Source organism: Spermophilus citellus, assembly GCF_964194105.1.
Source record: "Spermophilus citellus genome assembly, chromosome: 8".
Taxonomy (NCBI): Eukaryota; Metazoa; Chordata; class Mammalia; order Rodentia; family Sciuridae; genus Spermophilus; species Spermophilus citellus.
The window spans coordinates 40,994,537-41,020,652 of NC_138189.1; the positions used below are offsets into that span (position 1 = coordinate 40,994,537).

General features: G+C 42.9%; 1 protein-coding gene across 7 annotated transcripts in view; it reads right to left on the minus strand.

The window, feature by feature from the left end:
• The window catches only part of LNX1 (ligand of numb-protein X 1), a 188,639-nt gene that overhangs the window by 39,665 nt on the left and 122,858 nt on the right, over positions 1 to 26,116 (minus strand). For all 7 annotated transcript variants that reach the window (XM_081303326.1, XM_081303324.1, XM_081303327.1 and 4 more), the window contains 3 exons: positions 5,297 to 5,538; positions 4,638 to 4,790; positions 1,018 to 1,220 (listed from right to left, as the gene is read on the minus strand). In XM_081303326.1, the coding sequence (XP_081159452.1) occupies positions 1,018 to 1,220; positions 4,638 to 4,790; positions 5,297 to 5,538 (598 nt within the window). The remainder of the gene's footprint in view (positions 1 to 1,017; positions 1,221 to 4,637; positions 4,791 to 5,296; positions 5,539 to 26,116) is intronic.

The following is a 26,116-nucleotide window of genomic DNA, read 5'->3' on the forward strand; positions in this document are numbered from 1 at the left end:
ATTGCACGGCTGGCGGCCCCCTGAGGTTGATTCCCACCTCAGAGGCCAGTGGGAATGTCAGAATTTCTGCAATAACTGCTTTAGATTATTTCTCCTCTTCTTCCAATTAGTTTGCCAAACAAACAGCTCACAGTGTGACAAGAGCTTGTCCCTTAGCAACCTAGAAGGGGAGGGATGCAGCCGTTATCTTAGTATCAGGAAATATACGAGCAGGGAGGGATCCCTAGTCACTTCTGGCACACATTTGACTTCTGTCTGATAAACAGCTCTTACTTTATCCTTTCTCCTGAAAAGTCCTCCTTGAAGTCCCTCTCCTCACCCAAGTCTTGGCGGACAGCGTACCCAAGACAACTCACTTCTCCATGTGTCTCCCCTGCAATGTCTCTGAGTTGGTAAAAATAGCCGAGGGATTGTTTTTATTTTCATGGAGAACCATTAAACCATAGGAAATTTACTTTAGAAGAATATCTGGATGTGATTAGATAAAACACAAAATGTTCCATTAATCTGCTCTAAAAATAATTTACGAAAATATATGTTCCAGTTTTATGTTACTTAAATGCTGAAGGAGAAGGAGGGGGAAAAAGAGAGGTAGAGAAGGGGAAAGAAGATTAAAAAGTAGCAGGGAGAAGAAAGAGAGGAGAGAAGGAGACAGAGAAAAATAATACAGAAACAGAAATATTTATAAACTGGAAGGGGAAAGAGTGAGAATGAAAGACTTTCTCAATTATGATAAATCTCATATGAAGAGTCATATGACAACTATGGAAAATGAATGTCCACATTTATTTTGCTATTTTCTCCTCATCCATTCAACCAACCATCCATCCACCCATCTACCCACCCACCTGTCCATCCATCCATCCAACCATCCATCCACCCACCCATCTGTCTGGCCATCCATCCACCAACCTACCCATCCGTCCATTCAACCGTCCATCCACATCCATCCATCATCTGCTCTGAAGGGTTTTTATAGGAAGGGCCTTGTCACAGACCACAGCCAACAGTCTCTACCTTGAGGATGATGTCTCCTGGCAACAGCCGGCCATCTCTAGCAATCACTCCATCACGATAAATGTGTTGGATAATGATATGGACCAGTGGGGTTTCGCTGCCTCCCACAAGCCTGATGGAGAGGCTTTCGCTGGGATCCACTCGATTGATTTTGATGCTGGTAATTTCACCATCTGGAATCAGGTGATACAGCCTTGGAAAGACTGAAATGGGCAAAGATAGTATTTATTTAAGACAACCACCCAGTGGCATTTCCAACCGCTTTTCTTGCCAAATTAAACTGTTCATTGTTTCTCAAGTGTGTTTTCTACTTTTGCTCCCTTGGTGCCAGGGTGAGTTGCTCTGCTGGAATTCTTTTCATCCTGGGCCTAAAACCAACTTTTCCTACAAGGCTGCATGAAATGATCCCTTCCAATTACACTCTACCCTGATCCCTTTTTCCCTTGCTCTCTCTAAACATGCCATTTCCTATAAGCCTTTCTCTCTATTTCTTATGGCATTCAACCTTCTATTACGGATATTCATGCCCCTTTCTTATATTGCCCACTTGATAGTAAAATCCTTGAGGGCCTGATTTCTGGCTTCTCCATGGTTCTGTGTACAGATCTCTGCATGCAAGAGTCTTCTGCTGATATTTACTGGGTGAACAGGAATGGATGAGCGAATGAAGGAACATCTTTTACAGAATGGACTGCAGTGTCAGCACCTGCTGATTTAAGGACAAAAATAAAACAAACCTGCTCTTCTGCCTTCTTTGATCATTTTAAGGATTCTTTCCTCTCAAGACCCTGCTCTTTAGGGTTGGGGGAAATCATCAGCCCTCTCTTTCAGATGCTACTTTCAATAGTTAAAGTCACAAGAGCTGTTTCATAAGTAAGAAGAGTCCAAAGCTTAGCTTCTGGAGGTTCGTCCCTGATCTGCCTCAATCACTGGATTCAGAGCTAAGGAGATTTAATGATTATGTAGGCTGGTGTTTCCAAACTTAATTTTTTTTTTTTTTTTAGCTGAAGAATCTGATTTCCCCATGAAACCTTTCATAGTTCCCTCTTTCCTCCCCCTTCCCATCCTGCTATGACCAGGTAAAGAGAAGCATCTAAGATGGTGGCTGTAGGGCCTTTTCTGCTCCTTAGCTTGTTCCAACAGAAAGGGGAAGTGAACCAACTAGCTGGGGGCTGCAGTCAGGTGACCCTCAGAGCCAGGTCTGAACCTGGTGTCCCTGCTGACTGCTGACTGCCTCCATCAGGCTTCCTGGAACCAGGTATTCACAGCCAGGTAAGAAGCCACAGGGACTTGTCCTAAGGAACCATAACCCAGCAGGGGCACACTTTTCCATTTCAGCTTGAATTGAAGTGTATGGAGGAGAAACCATTAAGTGATGGGACCCAGCCACCAGGTCAGGCGGGAAGAGTGGCTCCCCTGAGTAGCCTGAGACTGAAGATAGGGTGCAGAGGGATGAGCTTCTGCCTCCTGCAGCTGCTCACAGCTGTCTTTACCCTGAGAATCTCCTTTAATGTTGTCATCTGGAAACTGGAACACTTCGGGCCTGATTCTAGATAATCCATTTTTTGTGACTATTTTCAAAATCTATGACTTCAGTCCATTTTTCCTAATAAACCCAACTCTCCAGGAACCATACATTAAAAAAAAATCACAGTTATTTCTAAGTGTTACAGAGCATGGTTAACAAGGTAATTTAGTGGCCAGAGCAAGTCTGAGACATTGTAAATGTGTGCCCTTAAACTCTGCTCAGATTTAATTTAATGGAAATGACTGGCTTTGCTATAAAGCAGCCAGTAGCTGTCTTAATCTGTTGGTTCTGGTGCTAACAGTACTTGGGTGTTTGAGTTCAATCAGTGTTTCAGCTACTCTGATTCCATTAGGTGGGCTACACCACAGCAACTGTCAGGACATGTCTAGGAACAAGGGAAAGGCGAGTTCTTAAAAAGTATTTTGAGTAAAGAAAGATTTGGAAATAATCATCAAAGCTGCGGATCCTCCCTCCCTCTGTCCCCTCCCTTGCTACCTCATTCCCAACAGAGTTACAAAAACCATACTCCCAAACCTAAACCGCTCAAGGACATCTGCTTTCATAGTCTGAAAGGACAGACCCAGTCACACTCATAAATGATGTTAATTAGAGCCACACCAGCGAGACCCTAGTGACTCCAACGCATTAAAGTCATTTCTGAACTGTCAAACTTGCATTAGTCTGGAAAGAAAAGAATTTATTCAAAATTGCACACTCCCCAGAGGACCAAAGTATTTGACAATTATTATTGTTTACAGTGAGTTCATTGTACGGTGGCACTGAGCTAAGCAATTTGAATGGGTATTTTGAGGTTTCATAATAATAGCAGTAGGGTAAGGAAAAGAGGTAAAGTATGTACAAGACCGTAAGAGGCTCAGAGTAGTTAGAGTGCATGCGCACAAATACACACACGCGCACACACACACACACACACACACACACAGAAACAGAGACACAGGGAGAGAACACACACAGGGTAAGAGGCGGTCATAAGTAAGTAAGAAAGAAGGGGCTTAATGTGCCTCCTCGAGAACCTTCTGAGGGCATAATAAATATGGTGGTTTAGGCTCCACCTTTCAACCCCCAAGAATGAAGGGCAGAATAACTTGGTGGTTATCGGAGTAGTTTCTGGAGCCAGAGAATCTGAGCTAAAATCGTAGTTCTACCATTTCTTTTTTTCACCTGGGTGACTCTGGCTTAGTTGCCTAATCTCTCTGTGACTCAGTTTCCTCATCTATAAAATGGGAATGATAACCCTTGTTCCTTAGCATTGTTGATGGCTCAGAACTCTACCTGGAACACAGAAAGAACTCATCTTTTATTTAAAAAGCTATTATTATTACTACTCGAAACTTCTAAAATGAAATGAGAAGAAATGGGTAATACGGTATTTCTTCAGCTCCCTTTAAATTGCCGAAACCACATAGGATCTACTATCTACCTAATGACTTTCTTTGCATGGATTCTAGAGCTGTATTCAAAGTTCAGCAAGATAAGCTGGAACAAGCTACGTAACATCTCTGTGCCTCAGTTGCCTTCACCTGTAAAACAGGGATAATAATAGTAACTTCTTCATTGTGTGGAGGACTGAGGAGACGCACACAAAACACTCAGAACCACACCTTGTACAGAGTTTAATGAGAACAAATTAATACGTCATTTATTTTGTGCCAGCACTATTTTAAATGCTTTCCATTTATTAACTATGATTATCATTCTTCGATGCTTTAAGCTAGCTCCTTTTTGTTTTTTTTTTTAAAGAATTTCACCTTTATTTTATTCCTTTGTTTTTCTGTGGTGCTGAGAATCGAACCCAGTGCCTCACCCGTGCTAGGCAAGTGCTCTACCACTGAGCTACAGCCCCAGCCCTCAACCAGCTTCTAAAGGCAAGGGATCTGACACATTTCCCTCATTTGTAAAAAAGGACAGCATTCATTTCTGACTTCAGTTACTTACAAGAGAAGGATATTGATCAAGGCAAAAAGTATTTTATAACCTTGGGAAGAGAAGGTGGGTGGTGGCTAGGTTGTCCTCACCCTGAATTACCCTGGGAGCCTAGCCCAGGTCCACCCTCCTGGGGGACTTCACTTACCTTTAGGGGCAGTGGGATTTTCAGGATGTTCCCTGCCCTGGTCAGTTTGATTGGCAACTGCACTCCCACTCTTTGTCCTCCGAAGAACACTCAAAGCTCGGTTAATTTTTTTAAAAGATCTACTTCGGATAGTGGATCGCTCAAAGGGCCGTGCTGAGGAAAAGCAAGGTGATAGAACCAGTAGTTAATAGAAATCATCTTTCATGGACACATCTGATAAAATACATGAAAACCTGAACAGTGGTGACCTCTAGGTAGTAGGATTACCTCTAGGTAGAATCTGCTTACCTCTGCTTTCTAAATTTTCTACAGTGAAATACATGTGGCTTGTTTTAAAATCAGCTTTCCCCCTTGGGAGAAAGTGAATGTAACAGCACTTTTCTGGAGCAGGCAGGGAAGGCCCTGGCACTGGGGGAGTGATAAATCATCTGGTCTCCCTTCACCCCCTTTCACCACGTCAGAGTACACAGTTCTAATGACCTGAGGTACTCCTGGTTTCATTTCACTTTGGAGAATTGGACGCGGAGTGGCTGCCAAAACTACCAGAACCATTTCCCTTACAAAAACATTTCCAGAATTTTCCACGGTGAGTATTCCGTGGAGGGCAATCCCAAGGAAGGCCAAGAGCCCATTCCCCAACACCCACCCATTTGACTCACCCCTAGTTCGGTTGCTCAGGCCAGAGTCCAAGGGACTGTTGGCTGGCTGACCATCCTCGGCCATTGACACGTAGGCAGGGTTGTCTAGGCCAGGCTCGTCCATCATTAAGGAGATGGTGGCAGCCGCGGAGACCTCTGGGGAGAGCGCTGTTGCTGTGAGGCTGGCGCAGCCATCTGGGCAGCCATCTTGTGAGCGCCTCTTCCTGTCTTTGGTCAGGCCATAGTGGGAGGCACCTTTACAGCTGAGACAGGACCAGTGGGGAGGTCAGAAAAGGGTCCCCCCTGCAGCCGGTATTCAGTCAGGCCTCTTCAAACACATAGGCTGGCCCTATGCCCCCTTCCCTTTTCACACGTAGGTACTCAATATACCAACATTGCCACCAAATGGATTAACCACCTGAGAAAACAATTAAAGGGTTCTTATTGTATTCTCCTAATGCAGCCTCTATCCCAGTTGCTGGAATGCAAACCTATGAACATTCTGGTGTCTACGTGACTAGGGTTGGAGGATGGTGATCTTTACCTGTTTGGACTTGGTAATTTCTTCTTGCTGATATCTATTTTGACCATGAAAGCTCTTAGTCATACTCTCACTCCTTTCTTTTGGGTTTTGCTCCCACAGTATTGAACATAAATACAAAGCTCCTCCCAGAATCCATATTTAACTGTCCATGGAAACCAAAGCACCATTGCCACAAAGCCACAGGAGTTTTCTCAGTATTGCTATACTCTAGGGGCAGGCTTGGTGGCTTCCATTTCTGCCTCTGGGCTGGTCTCCAAGGACCTCCCTTATTGCTCAGAGAGGCCAGGACCAGGGATGTTATATACTGGAAAATGTCATTCATGATCACATTTTCTAACATTTTCTTTCTTTTTTTTTTTTTTTTTTAAAGAGAGAGTGTGAGAGAGAGAGAGAAAGAATTTTAATATTTATTTTTTGGTTATTGGCGGACACAACATCTTTGTATGTGGTGCTGAGGATCGAACCCGGGCCGCACGCATGCCAGGCGAGCGCGCTACCGCTTGAGCCACATCCCAGCCCTCTAACATTTTCTTAGGAGAATAAAATAGCTTTTATTTTATTTTTTAACAAAAACATATTTTCTTCTATTCATCCATTTGTGTAAACAATGTATGTAAAAAAACTATTTGTTTCACCATCCATTTATGTAAAAAATCAAACAAACTAACTGTGTAAGACCAGTCATTGATGTAATAGGGAGAATTAGAAAGAGAAGATGATACCCAATGCTTGGGAGTCCAAGGTTTGAGCTGATCTAGGCCCCTATTTCACCATGACTGCATTTCTGTTGTCACTGGGCAAGCCATTTCAGCTCATAGGCAAGGTTCTGGTTGGGAAATGATGATGATTTAACTATCTCATTGCACTGTGGTGAGGGTAGGCAGCTCCCATAGTTGTGAAAACAGAAATCATTCCCCTGAGTTCCTTTAAGAAGTGGCCATTGGCATGTATTAGACATGCTAATTAGAAGTTATTCTGATCAATTAATTATTAAAAAAAACTCTATTTGATTGAGCTATTTTAAAAAGACCTTTGTGATCCTGTGGGAAATGATGCTTCATTGGAAGAAAAATCTTGAAAAGGAACAGAATCCAATGTTGGTCTACAGTTGATCTGCATGCATGATGTCTACTACCCTTATAACCATAGAACTGGCAGGATAGAAGGCCCTATTGTCTGGATCAGAATCCTTGCCCTTAAATTTACTGAACTGAGGGATGTGGGGCAATTTTTTTTAACCTGGTTAAAAAATCTACACTTACTTCTTGGCATAAAGTTTTGTTGATACTGTCTTATTAAGAGTTTACCTTGCTAGATACACAGTAAATGTGAATTGTAGACCTTTCCATTATTTAGCTATTTTTAAATGCTCATTTTTTCATATTGTAACAAGTGTGATTGATGCGGGTATTTGTTTGTTGCCAAGGAGCAGTCACGACATGGATGTCATTGCCTGAGAGTGGCCACACAATCACAGGTGTCTTTCTTGTCATTTCTGCTGTATTGGCCTCACTCTTGGCACTACAACCCTGAGTTTAACTGCCACTTAAGTGTCTTAGAAAAGCTTACATTATGAATCAGCACTGAAATGAAAAGCTACCGTACATATAGAAAGTCTCAGAAACAGAGCAGAGGGGTATACGTTGGATATTGATGAAGCAAATATTCATCCTTAGTAGATCTGAAATCCCACATTTTCTTGCAAAGGAATAAGTAAATGCTTTATTTGCTTAGAAACACACCTCCAAGGAGATGAAAGGTGATGTTACATTTTGTTACTTAGATCTTCAAAAAGGATCAACTATGTCATATCAAGAAACACAACACAGGGAAGGAGAAGTTGACAATTCTGCCTTAAAGGATTTCAAAGCACAAGAGTTTGCTGTGAACAATCCAGTCACCATGGGAACAAACATCTTTAAAGATGCTTCAAGATCTTTTAACCAGTGGAACTTCTAAAATTTATTTTTCTTTCAAGCACTTTCAGTATGATGTTTCTTAGAATTAGCAGCATCTTAGCTTTGATGAAACATGATTTTAAATCTTAATAGAAAGGAACTAGGATTATACAACCTCATCTTCTAGAAGAAGAGAAAGGCTGGGACTAGGCCCAGTTCATACTGCTTATACCGCCCACCTTGGAAGAGTTCAAGCTCCTGCAAGAGTCAGTGAGATTTTATCATACCGACCAGCTACTTTGGCTTGAAAATATTCTGCTTAAAAATAGCAAAGTGGTTGATATGGGAAATTCAAAAACTGGAAGAAACATTGTGTGATTGGAAAAAATAGAAGCCAGTGTGCATTTGAGCAGCTCCCAAGTCATAAATACATGAGTGGAACACTTCTATGCAGGCCAGCAATATTTGGTCAGCAAGGCACAGGAAGGAAGTTCCTAGACTGCTTAGTGGGTCTGGAAACAGCCTTTATTTTTGGGGGGCAACAGTTTCCCTTGACCATATGCCCTGCCAGAGCAGGAAATTAATTTTCCAATTGCACAAAAGGTTGGCAAAGGCACAAGCAAGCTTTTCTTGGGGAAGGACATGGCATATCCCAGTAAAAGAAAGTGGCATCTTATTCTGTTTCCTGATCACTGGTGAATATGGGTGAAGCATTCCTAAAAGTTCGGGAATCCCCAAGACTATGCCATTAAAGCAGCACTGCTATTTCAAATTCCTGGGGTTCCAGGAAAGGCAAACTTCATGCAATGAGTAAGGACCTTCCCTTTGGCCCTGGGTCACAGCTGTTCTTACGACTGCAGAATTTAGAGTGAAACAGACTCATAAGCTTTGTTTGAAAACAAAAAATAATCTTGTTTAAGTAACTCATCCTTGTGCAATGTTAGCTTGCTCCAACCTCTTGGCTAAGCTGGAATCTAAGGCATTGAGTGATGGATGGAGGGAGCAGCTTTGTACTTACTAATTATCTCTTTTGTGGTGACTAATACTGGGGCCTCTTGATTTACAAGCACACAAGAGGGAAGGAGAGAAGAAGAGCTGATTACCGTTGGCCAGTTCAGGAACATACTGTGAGCCCTGGGTTGTGTTCAAAGCAAGCAGGATTTATGCTCTCTTTCAGTTATCCTGAGCTTGCTAAGTGCTCTCAGGTGGTGATGGCTCTGAACTTGAAGGATGAACACAAGGAACACAGAAAACCACTTTCCAACTGAACCACAAACTTTGGATGTTTGAACGTCCATTAAAACAAGCAATTCGGAACACTGGTTGTCTTGGTGATAATGGAGTAGGGGGGGCCTGCGCTCCTTTATCAAAGCAAGCAGAGGCAAATCTGGAAGAATGCTAACCCTAGCTATGCCGCGATTTTTGTTTCTTTTGTGGGGAGAAAACAAACCCCTTTCCTAGAAATTTCCTTGGTCTGTGAATTCACTGTTAAAAGTGAGTTGTAGATGAAGCAGGACAGATTCCAGACTCAACTCACAGAGGTCCTGAAGAGTGTCCTCCTAAGAGTTGGGCCAACCGGGCAGCAGTAGCCAGTTTATAGGGAATGGCAACTTGCTATGGTGAACTTATCCTCTTATGACAGGAGAGCAAAAGTTGTCCACAAGAAAGTGACCTTCAATACCTTCATCATCGTTGTCAGGGAAACTATCTAACCTCCCCTCAATCTAACTTTTATTCTTTCTTTCTCATTTCATTTTTATACCAGATAAACAACCAGTTTGCTCCTCTCTTGGAATTCATTAATCACCCACTCTGACCTTCCTTTAAACCTGGGCTTGCAAACTCTTGTGCTTTGAGGACAGGAGGGAGGAAGGACTGGGTGGGGACCATGATGAAGACTGCTGTTGGGAGTAGGACTCAGTGGCTACTACAGAGCTTTGCTGATTGTAGCCTTATGAAGGCCAGCCCCGTGCTGTTGAGCAAGCAATTTGCATGCCAAGAATCATTTTTTAAAAATGTGAAATCTCTTGATTTTTAAATGTTGGCCACACATTCAAAAATTTTAAAAAACACTGTGTGGTCCAAACAAAACACATATGTAGGAGAGATCTATTTCAAGAGGTGGCATATTCCAATCTTTGGTGATAAGAAAAAATGGCCAGGTGGGTAGGTTGGGTTTTTTTCTCTTTTCGTGCCTCAGGCAGCAACACTGCCCTCCTCCTCCTCTGCCCCCAATCTCCCTCTCTTCCCCCGTGTAAAGTATGTGGGTGAGATGTGTGTGTGCCTGCACAGGCGTGTGTGCATGCAGAGGTGAGATGGCCCCCAGGGGCGGCATCCCTTTCATTACCTGCCCCACCCCCATTTCCAATCCATTTGGAGAAAGAGGCTGAAGTCTCAACTGCTTCACTCCTGAGAGAACGAACAGCTTGCCGGAAGCTAATATTTAACTGTAAAGGGAGACATTCACCCCTTGTGGATGTGCATGTTCTTTCTCTCAGGCAAAGGGAACCAGGATTAGGACACTCTGGAGAGAAGCCGGTTTCCCTGCCAAGAGCCGAGTGTGAGGCTCTTGCTGTTCCATAGAACAGGATGAGTGATTCTGATGGGAGATGGTGCTGGGAGAGAGTAGTGGCTCCATGTTCTTGGGAAGGCAACTGGGAAACAGGCTACGGGAGCCTCAGGGCTGGGGCTCCGAGAAGGTCTCCATCAGGTGCTGGTGACCCCAGAGACTGAGGGTGGGCTTAGTGTGCTCAGCCCCCAACTCCTTCTCCAGGACCACTGGCTTTGCCCTAGTCCTCCTGCACCACCTCCTCCTGAACCTCCTCCCTGTCCCAGGTCTACGTCCCCGATTTCCCACCATCCAGTCCCCTGTAACCACACCAACACCATTTCTTTTTACTCGTGGACTTCCCATGGAAATGTGTCCCACTGCTTGCAGGATTGGGTCCCACCTTCTCATGCTGATGTGGGCCTTTCCTGACCCATTGCATTGTTCATGGTTTCATCTACAATCTCCCAGCAGGAGGTTGCAAGAGGAGACGAACATTGTTCACGTCCCATCTTGTAGTCTGCATCATGCTTCACAAATGAGGCCTTGACTACCCTCCCACCCCCACCCAGCTATCCTGAGGCATCGGTTGCACCACCTCACTTTACAGATGAGGATACAGAAGCCAGAGGGAGAACGAGTCCAAGTCCACAGAGAGGAGCTGGGATCTGAATCCAGAATGTGGGTTCCATGCTTTCTCCCTGGGCCTCTGGCTTCCCTAGGACTTCAGACTTTTTATCAGGGCACCCATGCACATCTTCACTTTGACATCTAACAGGCACCTTCAACCTAACACACACACGCCAACTCTCCCTGCCAAACCAGCTCTTCCCACATCGTCCTTATTTTACATCCTTCCTTCAGCCCCCAAATCTTAGGCTTGTCCTTGATTCTTTCTCTCTCTTGAGACCCAGATATCATCCAGCAAGAGATATCCAGAACTCCTTAAGTTGCTGAGGCCGGCTTTGAACTTGTGATCCTCCTGCCTCAGCCTCCCGAGTTGCTTGGATCACAGGCCTGTGCCACTGTATCCAGCTCAATATAAAATTGTGAGTGAAAGAATGACTTTCCCTAATAAAAGAATTAACTCAGTTCCTAGACTGTAGAGAGAATCACACGTGTTGCACAATCCTGATCAAAAAGCTCCAAAATCTGAAGCATTGTCAGCATTGACATAATGCCCCAAGTGGAACATTTCACATCTGAAATGTGATGGGGTCCAGTCAATACATGTGCTAAAAATACTGAATAAAATTACCCTTGGGCTATATGTATGAGGTGTATATGAAACAAATAAATTTTGTGTTTAGCCTTAGGTCTCAACCCCAAGATATCTAATTATGTGTATGCAAATATTCCAAAATACTAAAAAAAAAATCTGAAATCCAAAACACTTTTGGTCCCAAGTATTTCAGATAAGGTATTCTCAACCTGTTTCTTAACTGGCTATTTATATTCATCAGATGACTCAGGTCAGTTGTGCTTCTACCCAGATGAAGTGCCCCTTGGCATTGTACCATCTCAGTGTGAAGACTGTACCCCACCACTGTGGTACTCAGTCTCTGCAGGCTAAGGTCCTAATTCATGAATGAGGCATGAGAACCAGATGTGAGATGCTGACCTTCACAGAGAACATTTCCTTGAACAATTAGTACAGGCACATTCATTTTTAAAATTATTTGGGGGACAATATTTTAAAGCCTAAATATACCATCCAAACAACAGATTTTGTGATTCAAAATTCCAATGCAATAACAATTATTACACCAAAAAAAAATATATGATAGGGGAGCATTTCACAGAGAGATTGGAATTTACTAGTCTATAATTAAGTCAATGGAGCCAAACTCTAAAAATGCAGGCTCGCTCTCTAGGACTGAGGTGGCTTCCTCATCCTGGTGCTTGGGAAGAACAGACTCCTAGATTCCCATATGTTTCATGGCCACTGGTCAAGACACATCAACTCTGCTAACTGGTTAACTCTGGGCAACCACAAGGCTCTAAGTAAACATTTGTTGAATTGAACTGAGTAACAGTCACCCCTTTTAGTGTTCTGTTTGTTGAAATTACCAGGTTGGGGATTTCAGGCTGCACCCACATGGCCCTGATAACACATAATTACTTGTGGGTGATTGTCATACTGATTGATGGGCATCTCCCTTTCCCTCAGCAAGATCATCATTTTCCTTTTCATTTTCATGCACTCCAATCCAAGGCCAGAGAGAGTGGTGGGGGTGGGGGTGGGAAGGGAAAGGTAGAGTTTATTTTTTTCAGTTGGTCTTCCTTTTGGTCACATACTTCCCTTAAAACTTTAATAGGATTTTATTTGCTCTGGGTTTTAAAACCTGGGACTATAGAGTAATTATTGCCATATATTGTCCCCTTTGGCACATGATGCTTGTGCCATAGGGATTTTTTAGAGTAATACCGAAATATAATTTTTGATTCAATGAATGCTATAGAGAGCCTCCTCAGAAAGATGGTACAGTGAAATGGAAATAGTGCAGGCTTTCAAGTTTAAAACATCTAGGTGGGATCCTAGGTCTGCCATCAACCAGCTCTGCAAAGTTGGGCAAATTCCTCAGTCCCTTTGTACATCATTTCCCATAGGTAGAATGGACACAATAATTTTTATTTACCATGAGGTTTAAAGATTCATTAAAATTGCCCAGCTGTGTAGTAGCAACTCATTAAGCAGAAACTAGCATAATTATCATGCCTTGAGGCATAATCTTAGGCTGCATCTTCTTGAATAATATCTCTTTGGGCTAAGAATATTAGGTGGAGTTATTCTTCCTTGTTCAGATGGCTTTTTGTCCCCTTCTAGGTTATAATCCATGTTCCTTGGGATAGACCCTCATGGCCACTTACACAGGTACCAGAAACTGTACATGAAAACACCCCCAGCACTTGTAGTCATGGGTGACCTGTCAGTTAATAGAAGAAATCATCATCTCTGGGAGTCAGCTTAGATCCTGAGTGCGAGTTTGATTCTGAGCAGCCCCCAAGCTGGAGAACCATTGCTTCTCTTACATCACCCCAGCCACACGCTGCCTCCCCTCATTAGCCCCTTTCTTCTGCCTCCAAACCACTGGGGGGAAATGTCCCTAGTGGGCATATATGTTCCCAGTTCTTCTAACCACCTCTGTTTCACTTGCTGATGAACACCAGAACACCAGAAAGGGAAAATTCAAAACAACCTGGAGAGGTATGTGAAAACAAAGGCCAAGTTAGCTGCAAATGGATCCCCAGCCTCATAGCTTGGTGGGAAGAGGAGCAGAAGGTGCAGCGTGCCCTCAGGGTAGAGTTCACTCAGGTGACAAATGGACCAAGGCCAACCTAAGCAAGCACACTTGACTCAGTTTTGCCAAGATACTGATGTTTGCAGTGGGAGGAATTATCCAGTGCTGGGCAGGCATGAGAAACAGCTGGCCAGTCTCTGAACAGGGCCAGTTTCTACCTTGGAGGGTAGAAGGGAGGGAAAGAGGAAGTGAACATTCTTCCAGCTAATGTTAAAGATGTCCTCTCTCTCTCTTTTCTATTAGTTTACAGAATTAGCATCTGTAAGAATCTGTGATTCCATCTGTGATGGTTAGGATGTGAGGTGTCCCAGAAAAGCTCATGTGAGAAAATACAAGAAGGTTTGGATGAGAAATGATTGGGTCATAGCCTTAACCTAATCAGTGAATTGATCCCTGATGGGATTAACTAAGTGGTGACTCCAGGCAGGTAGGGTGTGGTTGGAGGAAGCAGTTGATTGGGGGAGTGGCTTTGGATAATGGAGACCTCTCTTTCTGCTGCCTGATCACCATGTGAGCTGTTTCCTTCAGCCACATTCTTCCACCATGTTGTTTTTCCTCACATGGAGACCTGAGGAATAAAACTGGCTATCTATGGAATGAGAACTCTGAAACCATGATCCCGCAAATAAACTTTTCCTCCTCTACAATTGTGCTGGTCAGGTCTTTTAGTCACAGTTGTGAAAAAGCCAACTAAAGCGTTATCTCTTATCGAATCTCAACCCACAAATCAATGACTGCCGGAGTCCGGCTGCAGCAAATTAACGGGGGGGGGGGGGTGGGGGGGGGGTGGGGGTGGTGGGGGGGGTGACGAGGAACTTGTGCACGTTGATACAGCAGGAGTAGGAGCCGTTTATTGTAGGACAGGAGCGGTATTTATACATTCCACACAGCTTATCTTAATTAGCATAAACTAGATACATCAGTCAACCAATAAGAAATCTCCACACTTAATGGCTCGCTGGCCTTACTTCACAAACCACTCCCTCTGGCATTTTGCCAGGCGCCATCCAGACTTGTTTACAGACTCTAACAAATGACCACATAGTTATGGCAATATTTCCAGTCCACTTATTATCATCTATGGACTAAACCCTGTTTTACACACTCTGTACACATAAATCCATCCAGTCCTCACCCCATCCACGCAAGGGAGATCCTGTTACATGCCCACTTGGCCTATGAGAAATCGAGGCACAGAGAGATGAAGTAACTCTCCTGGGGTCACATGGTAAGTGGAAGGTCTGGGGTCTGAACCCAAGGCAGGCAGAACTTAACTGGGCACACACCTCAAGATGCCATGTAGACTGATGGTTGATAATTGGGAGGTGATTGCAACATGGGAGGCAGAGAAAAAGCAAGGAAAATTAGAAGCAGGTTAATTATAATTTTAGACTCTTTGCTTTTGATATCGTTTGCCGCCAGTTACTGAGTGGCTGCTATGGGGAACACAGGAGGCACAAGCTGTCAAGCGTGGCCTGTTCTTATCCAGTTGGCATCTTGGGGCCTAGGGTGACAGGCAAGAGCTAACTGTGACCATTATGCTGCCTGTGCCTTCATGTCGGCTCTGTCATCAGGGCCATTTGTCAGTGGAACATGTTGCTGGGTCCCCGTGTGCCCTCGAGCTTGGTTTCTCTTTGCCATTCTTCCTCTCCAAAAATAACTTAAATATCTCCAGGATCAGGTGTGGCCTCTGAATCCTAGAGATGGAGCCTTTAAGAATCCTGTCTGGTGAGGGGCAGGGGCAGGCTGACTCCTCTGTATGATTTATCCATCCACCTCTAGGGGGAGCCCGTTAGTCCAGGCATCCGCATATTCCTGTGCATTCATAACAGCATCTGCCCTGGTTGTAAACATTGAGGAGAGGAGTCCAAGGTGACCATGACACTAGCTAGTACACTATTCTCTCTCTCTCTCTCTCTCTCTCTCTCTCTCTCTCTCTCTCTCTGAGATTGAATCCAGAGGTGCTTATCCACTGAGCCATATCTCCAGCCCTTTTATTACAGACAAGGTCTCGCTGAGTTGCTGAGGCTGTCTTTGAATTTGCGATCTCCTGCCTCAGCCTCCCGAGTTGCTGGGATTACAGGCATGGGCTGCCACGCCCCGGTTGCTCCTTTTAATCACAATGCTCATCACCTGAGCTGTTGTCTGCTATGTGATCTTTATTAGCAGGCACAGTTCTGGGGCTTATCCTGTTAAACACGGCCCCAACTGGGTATATTATCCCTATTTTACAGGTGTGGAAAAATGAGGTTCAAAAAGGTTATGTAATTTACCCCAGATGGCACAATATTAAAGCAAAACCTGAAAGTTAGACACAGCTCTACTGTTTTTTTTTTTAATATTTATTTTTTAGTTTTAGGTGGACACAATATCTTTATTTTATTTTTATGTGGTGCTGAGGATAGAACCCAGTGCTTCACACATGCCATGCAAGCACACTACCACTTGAGCCACATCCTCAGCCCCTGACTGGGTTTTTATTGCTGATTTAAATTCTCTACATATGTCAGGTCTCAACTAACACATATACACACAGGCCTTAACCTAGGTCAGGTTGGTCTTACCCAGTTAATTCTTCCAACAATAACCTAATGAGGTAGGCATGGTCATTACCTCTGTTTTGCATATTTGAAACAAGACATAGGTTAACTTGCCCAGGGTCATATAGTTAGCATCTAGGATGACGAGCAGTCCCAGACCTGGTTTTTGAGAGGTAGAATTTTTAGTTTTAAAACTGGTCAATCCCAGGCAAAAAACAAGATGGTCACCTTATGAGTGGCAAAGACAGAGTTTGGCATCAGAGTTGTGACTCTGAATAGGACACTCTTAACCATGATTCTGCAGTACATCTTCTGTCTTTTCCTATGTTTTTGCTCGAAGATTTAAGAGAAGCAGAAGCTGGTTTTGAAGGGGACCTCATGCACCTCCCCAGCACAGGATCCTAAGCTGCTTGTTACATGTTGGGTTCCAAAACGCCATCCCCAAATTGTCTCAGTACAGCCCCTCATGGCAGCTCTAGCTAGTCCAAACCTTACACAATTCCAGAGCTTCCAGCAACTAAAGGAATTGACCCCACTGTTTAGTTTAGGAAGAGCTGAGCTGATAGCCAGGAGTGCCTGATAAATACCAGTGCTGCTCCCTGGGCTGAGGCTGAAGAATTCCAAAGCCGAAACCAGATGTGAGGTTGACAGTGGTTAATGAGGGAAGGTGGAGGGCTTGGGCACAGTCCACATGCCAGATCCATTCTTCACAGAGATGTCAGAGTAGTTCATCCGTTCTGTGAGTCTCTGACATTTTTGGGGTCACTGAGTTCTTTCTCTAGACACTTTGGGGGAGGGGAGCAGATAATTCCCATGCTACAGATGATTTGAGTTTTCTGTCAGCTGCCATGGATGGATTCAGGTATGTAGGTGTGGGGGGTGGTCAGTTTCTTTGGGGTTAACCTTTGTTCCCTGCAATTCCTGTTTCCATTCTGAGTGATTGTACTTAAGTTTTTGGGAGGTTGGAGTATCGGGGATTGAACTCAGGGGAACTAGGCTAGTGAACCACATTCCCAGCCCTATTTTGTATTTTGTTTAGAGACAGAGTCTCACTGAGTTGCTTAGTGCCTTGCTTTTGCTGAGGCTGGCTTTGAACTCATGATCCTCCTGCCTCAGTCTCCTGAGCCACTGGGATTACAGGCGTATAACAATGATCCTGGCCTGAACTTAATTTTATAACACTTGCAAATGACAAAAGCTTGGCTCAGATCAACTGTGATTTCCATTTCAGGATTGATCAGGAAGGATTTTTAGGGTAACTGGAAAGAGTGGCTTTTATGGTGGTGAAAATTTCTAGACATGCTATCACTGAGCTTTTCTGATCAGCTTTGAAAGCAGCCTAGGTGTGCAGCTTTCTATAATGTTTGTTGTTTGTTTGTTTTTGAAGCCTTTGTGTAAGGTCTTTATCATCCCAGGGGCTGCTCAGAGTCTGTCCCAGCTCCTTGTGAAGATGGAGTGTAGGGGAAGGTGGTGTGGCACTTGAGAGGAAATCATTTCCAGACGTATAAAAACATTTCCTTCAGTCCTCCAAGAGCATTCCATTGCACTCCTAGGATAACTATGAAATGCCAGAGTTTGTCTAAACCCTTTCAGGACTGGGTGTCAGACTCTTACATGCACTACCCGACACTCGGATATTGAGAAATTGTGTTCTTCCTCCTCTGTGTTTGAGAAAGTGTCACGCAAAGCTATTCGGCTCTTTTTGCCAAATCTTTTTGCATGAAACAAAAACTCTATTTTTCCCGTCATTTTGTTTGCTAAATGAGCTTCCTCCCCTTTTTAATTAAAAAAAAAAGCCTTTTTAGTTGTTGGTGGACCTGTATTTTCTTTATTTATATGCAGTGCTGAGAATCAAACCCAGTGCCTCACATGTGCTAGGCAAGTGCTCTACCACTGAGCCACCACCCCAGTTCTTCCTTCCCTTTTAATCTATTCAAACAACCTTCTTCCTCCTTCTGTAAATCACACTTTATTTCTTCTGCACTGTGTTGTATAAATGGTGGGGAGCAGAGTTATGCTTCTCCCGTTGGCAGGAAATGCCAGCTCTGTGTTGACTTGCTGGATAACCGAAAACCCCTTCTTTCTCCATCATTTTCCCACCTTTTGGCTACTGTTCTGCTCAGTTCCTTTCATTTGGCATAGTCACTGCATATTTTTGTCAGCTTTTTTGCTGCTGTGACTAAAGGATCTTACCAGAACAACTAGAGAGGAGGAAGAGTTTATTTGAGGGCTCATGGCTTCAGAGGTCTTAGTCCATAGAAGGCTGGCTCCATTCCTCAGGGACCCAGGTGACGCTGAACGTCATGGCGGGAGAGTGTGGCAGAGGGAAGCAGCTCACATCACAGGGATCTGGGAGCAGAGAGAGACTCCACTCTCCAGATACAAATATATACACCAAATCCACCCCCCAATTCCCACCTCCTCCAGCCACACCCTACCAGTTCAGTTACCACTCAGTTAATCCCTATCAAGGGAATAAATCACTGATTGGGTTAAGACCTCACAACCCAATCCTTTCTCCTCTGAACCTTCTTGCATTGCCTCCCACGTGAGCTTTTGGGGTCACCTCATATCCAAACCCTAACGCTGCATTACATAGGCTTCTTTCAATCAGGCACAGCAACAAACGGTCTCTCTTCACCTCCAATCCATCTCTACCGTAGGTCTTTGCCCAGGCTGGACTCTAGTGGCCACCATGCAAGTCCCGCCCATGTATCCAAAGCCTACCTCAATTCTTGTTCTCTCTGCTGAAGCTTCACAGTACACCAGCCCCCACTTATCACCTGGGGATACATTCCAAGACCCCCAGTGGATGCCTGAAACTTCAGAGGGTACTGAATCCTATGTATATTATGCTCTCCCTATACATAGATGCCTATGATAAAGTTTGATTTATAAATCAGGATTGGTAGAAGATGAACAATAACTAAAAATAGAACAGTTATAACAATATATTGTGATGAGAGTAACATGATTGTGGTCTCTCTAAACATCTTACTGTATTGTACTCACCCCTCTTCTTTTTGTTAACCATGGGTAACTGAAACTTTGGGAAGGAAAACCATGGATAAGGGGTGGGGGGACTGCTATAATCTCTCTCTTCTTGGAACTCATTCATTCATTCATTCTAATTGGTTTGTTTTGGGGTACTGGGGGTACTGGGGGTTAAACCCAGGGCCTTGCACATGCTGGACAAGCACTTGACCATTGATCTACATTTGTAGTTCTTTCGTATATTTAATTTTGAGATAGGGTCTCTCTGCATTGATCAGATTGGCCTCTAAGTTGCCCTCCTGCTGCCTCAGCCTCCTGAGTAGTTGGGATTATAGGTGTGTGACTCAACACTTGGCTCATTTCATAAATATTTAAGTGGCTAATAATATCTACTGAATGTGGGACATAGGTTAGGTGCTCCTAAGACTCTTGCTGGGTGTGGTCGCCCATGCCTATATTCCCAATGGCTTGGGAGGCTGAGGCAGGAGGATCGCCAGTTCAAAGCTGGCCTCAGCAAAAGCAAGGAACTAAGCACCTCAGTGAGACTCTGTCTCTAAATAAAATACAAAATAGGGCTGGGGATATGGTTTAGTGGTTGGAGTGCCCCTGAGTTTAATTCCTGGTACCCTCATCCCCCCCCCAAAAAAGGCTCTGCTCCTGTAGTAGTTAGTAATCTAGCACAGCACTAAGACAGGCAGATAACAAGGACACGGGAGCTACATAGTCCTCCACTTCCACAGGTTCCACATCCAAGGAGTGCACCAAGTGTGAATCAGATATATTCAGGGGAAAAAAATTCCAAAATATTCCAAAAACCAAACTTGAATTTTCCATGTATTGAGTGCTACACTGAATCCACTTGAAGGGACTAGATAAACTATAGGCCTACAATGCTGTAGCCCCCCGCCTCTGCTGGCATGTCAAAGGTCAAACTCCCTGCAACCCCGTCATGTATGTCTTCTCTCATGCATATAGTATTGTTTTACGTGGAAGCTGTTTATAAAGTGCTTCATTGGTTACATTAGAGTCACATAGAAATAGCTTGATTTGTTCTGATTTCAAAACTGAGGTTTAGGGAAGAGCCTCATTTTTGAAAATATGGAAAAATAAAGAGAAGAAAATAAAAATAATCCATAATTCCATCCCAAAGAAAACTGCTGCTACTCTGTTAGTATTTAGCCTTTCAATCTTTTTATATGCCTAGACACGCACATACAGGTGTTTATATTTTTGTGTTTTCCTACAACTGGACCAAAAGAAATGCATATTTTTAGAGACTGTACATTTTGAGGTATATTGCTAAGCAACTTGACCATTGTTCTATCAACATGCCTTTTCTATCAAGCAAGGCATAATCTCTGGGTGGGTCTACTATACACTGGTATTTTTGCAAAGTCCCCCAGGTGATTCCAGTGTATAGTCATGTCTGAGAGCCACAATCCTAAAGTGTTCCATCTCATTTAATTGACTGAATTACATGCATGTGTTTAAACCTAACTGCCCACTGACCAATCACTGCTCTGAGAATTCTTGAAATCATTCATTTCATTCTTCAAGGCTGGGTGACTAGGTGTCAGTGCTCCCAGGGCAGTTACTAGGCTATTTTCCTTCATCTAGGCTGTGTGGGAACTGTCTGTAAATAAAGCCTGAGGTACTGGGTAGCTCCTCTAGGGAGAGGGGGAATGGTTGCTTTTTCTTTTTTTTTTTTTTTTCCCCTCAACTATGGGACTACTTGGTCTTGAAAAAAGAAGAATTCAGGCTCACTGCCCTCTCTTCCACTAGAGAGCATCCACTTACCCTGGCCTTGGACAGTGCCAGACTACACAAATCAATGTATTTATTCTCTAAATTACTAGAAGTTGACTTCTGACAGTTTTATTATTTGCATGATACTGTAAGATACAACCAGGCAAACGACCCATCAAGAGGGGCTGATAGGATCACAAAACATTCCCCAAACTTATAGACAGCTCAAGGTGTACATTTCAATAAGCATAATGATGGATTTCTGTGGCTTAAATCAACCCTCATTAAGGGTTTCATTTTTTTTTCCATTTTCTTAAATAATTAAAACTTTCAAATGAGGTCTACTGGACCCTCTGCCAGCTCTAACTATAAGCCCAAGATCTGTGCAGGGGACGATGGTGGTGCTCCAAGTGCAGCAGGTTCTCAGGGAACACCTGTTCAATGACGATGCAGGAATAGTTCAGTAATTAGGTTCTTGATTCCAATTCCTGATATAAAAACTAGTCACTCTGTTCCTGATTCAGAAACCTCACTTAAGAATTGAAATAATTTAGCTAGGCATGGTGGCAGACACCTGTAATCCCAGTCGCTTGGGAGGCTGAGACAGACAGATCACAAGTTCAAAGCCAGCCTCAGCAACTTAGCAAGGCCCTGAGTAGAATAGTGAGATCCTATCTCAAAATAAAAAATAAAAAGGGCTGGGGCTATTGCTCAGTGGTTAAGCACCCCTGGGTTCAATCCCCAGTACAAAAAAAAATTGAAATAACTTTAAAAAATACCCTCATAATCTCATTTACTTTTATACTCATCTTTACATACACCCTCAAACCATGCACACTAAGGTTATAAACTTCTCAAGGGGGGTAAATGTCTTAAAATACTACTTGCCCACCATGCATATTAGGGTGATTTCCTATAAGCAGAGTGGAGGTTTTGCACACCTGGTAAAGCCTCTGTCTTTACTATGAACTCTTCAATACTCCGTGTTTAGTTTTGATTCCTATTATTCTGAATCCTAAACATGGCCATACCTACTGTTTTTTTTTTTTTTTTAATCACCTGTGGGCTAAAAGTTTGCCTTTTGGGTCTCCACCCATTTCTTTTTCCTTTCACTTTTCTAGGAATTTAATAGCCTTGTGGAAAAGAGATAGCAAAGAACAGAAAAAGAAAAAAAATGTGTAAGTGAAACACAGAGTCTGGCCATCTGCCAACTACTCAATTTATCACTCAACTTACTCATAACTAAAATCTATCACCAGAGAACGCACTGAGATCAATGAGGTCAAACATTTCAATCTGTCCAATTTTTCTAGAAGGAGTAAACAGCATTCACAGATTTATTAGGGTGCCATGGACTTCCAAGTTGTTCCAGTCAAGCTTTTGCCCATCTGCCAAAAATGGAAACAGGAGATGGGAATGCGAAGCTGCAGGGGATTAGGGCAGTCAGCAAAGACGCGGTCTCCATGTGGTGGATTTTGGAGTTAACATCCTTTGGATCTGAACTCTCCTAGATATTGTAAATTTTTATTAAGATGTTAGACATTTCATTTACTGTGAGTTGTTTATGATAATATAAAACAACTGCACAGATCTCCAACTACATTAAAGAATAGGACCCTGTAGGAACATCCCAAGGAGACCCCAATCTAGGCATGCGTTTATGTTCCTGACAAAGACTAAGGATTGTTCTAGTACTATCCTGTGAATCTTGGAAACAATGATCTCAAGTCGTGCAAGTTTTCGAATATAAATGTGCACATTTCATACAAACCCAGACAGTGCTCTGTGGGAAAGAAATTTTCGGATTCACAGGTGAACTTAGAAGTATAGTTTGTGTATCTCCAAAAGAAGACAAACCCAGGTAATGGAGACAGGCCTAGGTACATTACAGAAATCATTCTGCATCCGGGTAATTTAAGATATTTGAGACAGTTTGCAGCCCCTTTTACTTTGCTAATTTTTCCTAACATACTCAGTGAGGGCTCCACTCTCATTATTCCCCCATCATCCTGCTTGCCTGACAGTGAGAGGATCTGGTTGATTACAGGAGAGGACTGAGTTAGTTTCCACACTGAGAACTGATATTCAGAAGACAGTTTCTTTTCCATTGGTTTAACTGTCATCTGGCTGGTCAGCCTTTTCTTAAATTGACCATCAATCTTATTATATAAGACTGACATTTCATATAAGTTTTGTTCTTCCAGAAAACCAGGAGATTTGGACTCCCTGTCTGCGCTCTTAATGTTAATGGTAGGGGGATGTGTTTTCAGAAGATACAGTTTGATAAGCAACAGTCTTATGGTTTAAATTAAAATGTTCTTTTTCTGTTCTGAAGACATAGTCAACAAGCTTTCACTGGACTTTGATAGCAATATGGTCATGTTCTTGTTGAAATTATGATGGATTTGTAGAGCTAGTGATTGAGGGTGGAGGTCACCTGTCTTAAAAATAAATAAGGAGCTAATGGAAGGGGCAGACAAGGCCCTCAGTAGAACAATCATTTGTTGACCCCTATACCCTCATTTCATAGATGGTATTTATCACATTTAATACTCACCACCAAATCTGAGGACCAAGGTGGTGCTGTTTTTCATTTAGAAAATAAAGAAAATTGATTCAGAGAAGTTAAGTTGGTCAGCCAATGTCATACAACAGGAAAGATTTTCCTTGAAGACTCAATACAACTAGTAGATGGTAGACCAAAATATGGGTAATAAGCCAGTGTGATAGCAAACCCATGTTCTTTCCATCAGTCAGTATCACCTCTTGGGCTCATTCAATTCCTAGAAAGTCAGCTGCATTTCTGAGGAGACCATACATAAGATTTAAGAAAAGTAAATACAGTTGAGCAATTTGGGTCCTGCACACAGGAGCCCAGCTGAGGAGTTGAGGGGACTCCCATCCAGCCAGTGCCCTGCTTCCCAACACATGTGTCAGCAGGGGATATGTCTACCAAGAGGACAGGCTCTTTCTTGGCAAAACAGCTCTGTTCATGCTGAAGTAGTTTTTACCAATTTCCATGTGATCTGAAGGAGGCCTTGCATGGAAGAAACCTTGCAGTGTGCAGCTGGAGATTTGTGCATGGTTTTAGAAGCTTCCAGAAAGCTTTTGTGTACTGCTTAGGTAGTACTCTACACTTATTAGCCCTTTGCAACCACAGAGCCTTCTAATATTTACACATGCTCATTCTTCAGCTCCACTCTCATTTAGAACTCCCGAAGCTACTCAGCATGGACAAGCTTCCCCCAGTGACAGATTTTTAAAACTCCTTAAAATCTCTGTTACTTGTTCAAAGTCAAACTGCTGGTAAACCAAGAGAACACAAGCCTAAAACTCCCTACCCCTTAATTCTGCTTTTGCTTTTCCATGGTTTCAGCCCAACCCATCTTATCTAGCTAACCACACAGATCAAAAAGTCATTGGCCCCCCCTGTCTGCAATTCCAGTTCTCTGGTGGCCTCAGCAGATCTAAGAACTATATCTGTTCTTCCATCAACAAAGTCCACTGGCCATCATCCACCACGAGGAGAGAACAGTAAGACTGGTACATATAGAGAGAGCTCAATACTGCCATTTCAGTGACTGAAAACTGCTTAAAGGTAGACTTGGTCAAAGAAGGTTCTTCCTGGATCAAAAACATGGCCAGCAATGCTACTGAGCTGTGGCTGAAAAGGCAGGCCCTGCCAGGGAGAGCACTCTTGGGACAGGGGCAGGGCTGGGGGCGGGGCACTGGCAAGCTGGGCTGCTAGTTAAAATAATGAAGTTCTTTGTGAGCTCAGCCCCATTTTGGGGAAATACCACCTGAGCAGTGCCAGCCCATACCCTGTCATTTAATAAAAGGGGCAATTTGCAAATTGGACTCTGCAAATTGCCAGTATCTATCTAATTATTGCTTAATCAGAATAATTGCTTGATTATTGGCGTTCCATTTTTGAAGATGCAGGCTATTTATCTGGAAGCTGCATAAAGGAAAAGTATTACAGCAATTCCTGACTTATAAGAGTTCAAATTAGAGTTTTGAGCTTTTATGATGATATTAAAAAGCAAGATGCATTCGGGAGGATTTGGGATTTTGAAGTTTGATCTTTCCCCAGGTTCTCTATATGTGGTCCCATTTTCTCTTGAGATGCTAGGTGGTGGCAAGCCTCAGCTCTAGTCTCCACGTGATCACTGAGGGAAACAATGGACACTCAACAGTACAGACGGTACTATACTACTGAGCAAAGACACATAGGGTTTTGCATGTGGCAAATGCATTCCCAATTTACAATGGGTTATCAGGATGTAACTCTATCCTAAATTGAGAAGCGTCTGTATACCCTATTTTGGGGACTTTTTAGGAAAGAAAAAATATGTAACAATTTCTGCTATTATGCATCACATTTATCAAGAGACCTCTTTCTGTTGGTGATACAAAACCCAAAACCCCCTCATTGGACAATTGCTTCAGTACACATTCCTAAGTATTCATCTCCATGTTCATATAAGAAATTGAATTTTGGATGTATATAAATCTTGACATAAAATTATGTGTATTGGTTAGTGCATCAACAAGACATAACAACTACTTCTGAACTATCTCCCTAATTCTGAATTCTTGTGTCTGAATTTCCAATTGATTAAGCCATTAACCCCTGAAATGCAACATAACATAATAATGATTACTTTTAGAAAGAAATATTAAAGCCCAATGAAAGCATTAGCCAAGATGCTGGTAAAGGTAGTCTGAAGGAATCCACGGCTTCCCACAGTCCCTGTGATGAGGGGTGCTTCCCTCCAGCCACACCAGCCACCTGCCCTGCTCCTGACACCAGCAGCTACCATCTCAGTGCTTTTCCATCTGCTCTTTCCTTGTCATTGCCCAACAAAAATCTCCCTTTGCATCTTCAAGACCCAGCTCAAGGGTCATCTCTTAAAATCTTTTCGTTAAGCCCCAGGGTAAAAGCCCAGTAGGCTCTCCACATCTGCAGATTTAACCAATCTGGCATTGAAAAAACTCAGAAAAAAAAATGCATCTGGACTGAACTTGTACAGACTGTTTTTTTTTTTCATTATTCCCTAATCAATACAATGTAGCAACTATTGACACAGCAATTACATTGTATTAAATATTACCAGTAATCTAGGGATAATAGATATGGATGAATGTATATGGATTGTGTACAAATACTATGCCATTTTATTTTATTTTGTATGTACTTTTTCCCCAGCCACTTAAATTATATATATATTTTTTTAAGTTTTAAAATTTATTTTAATTAGTTTTACAT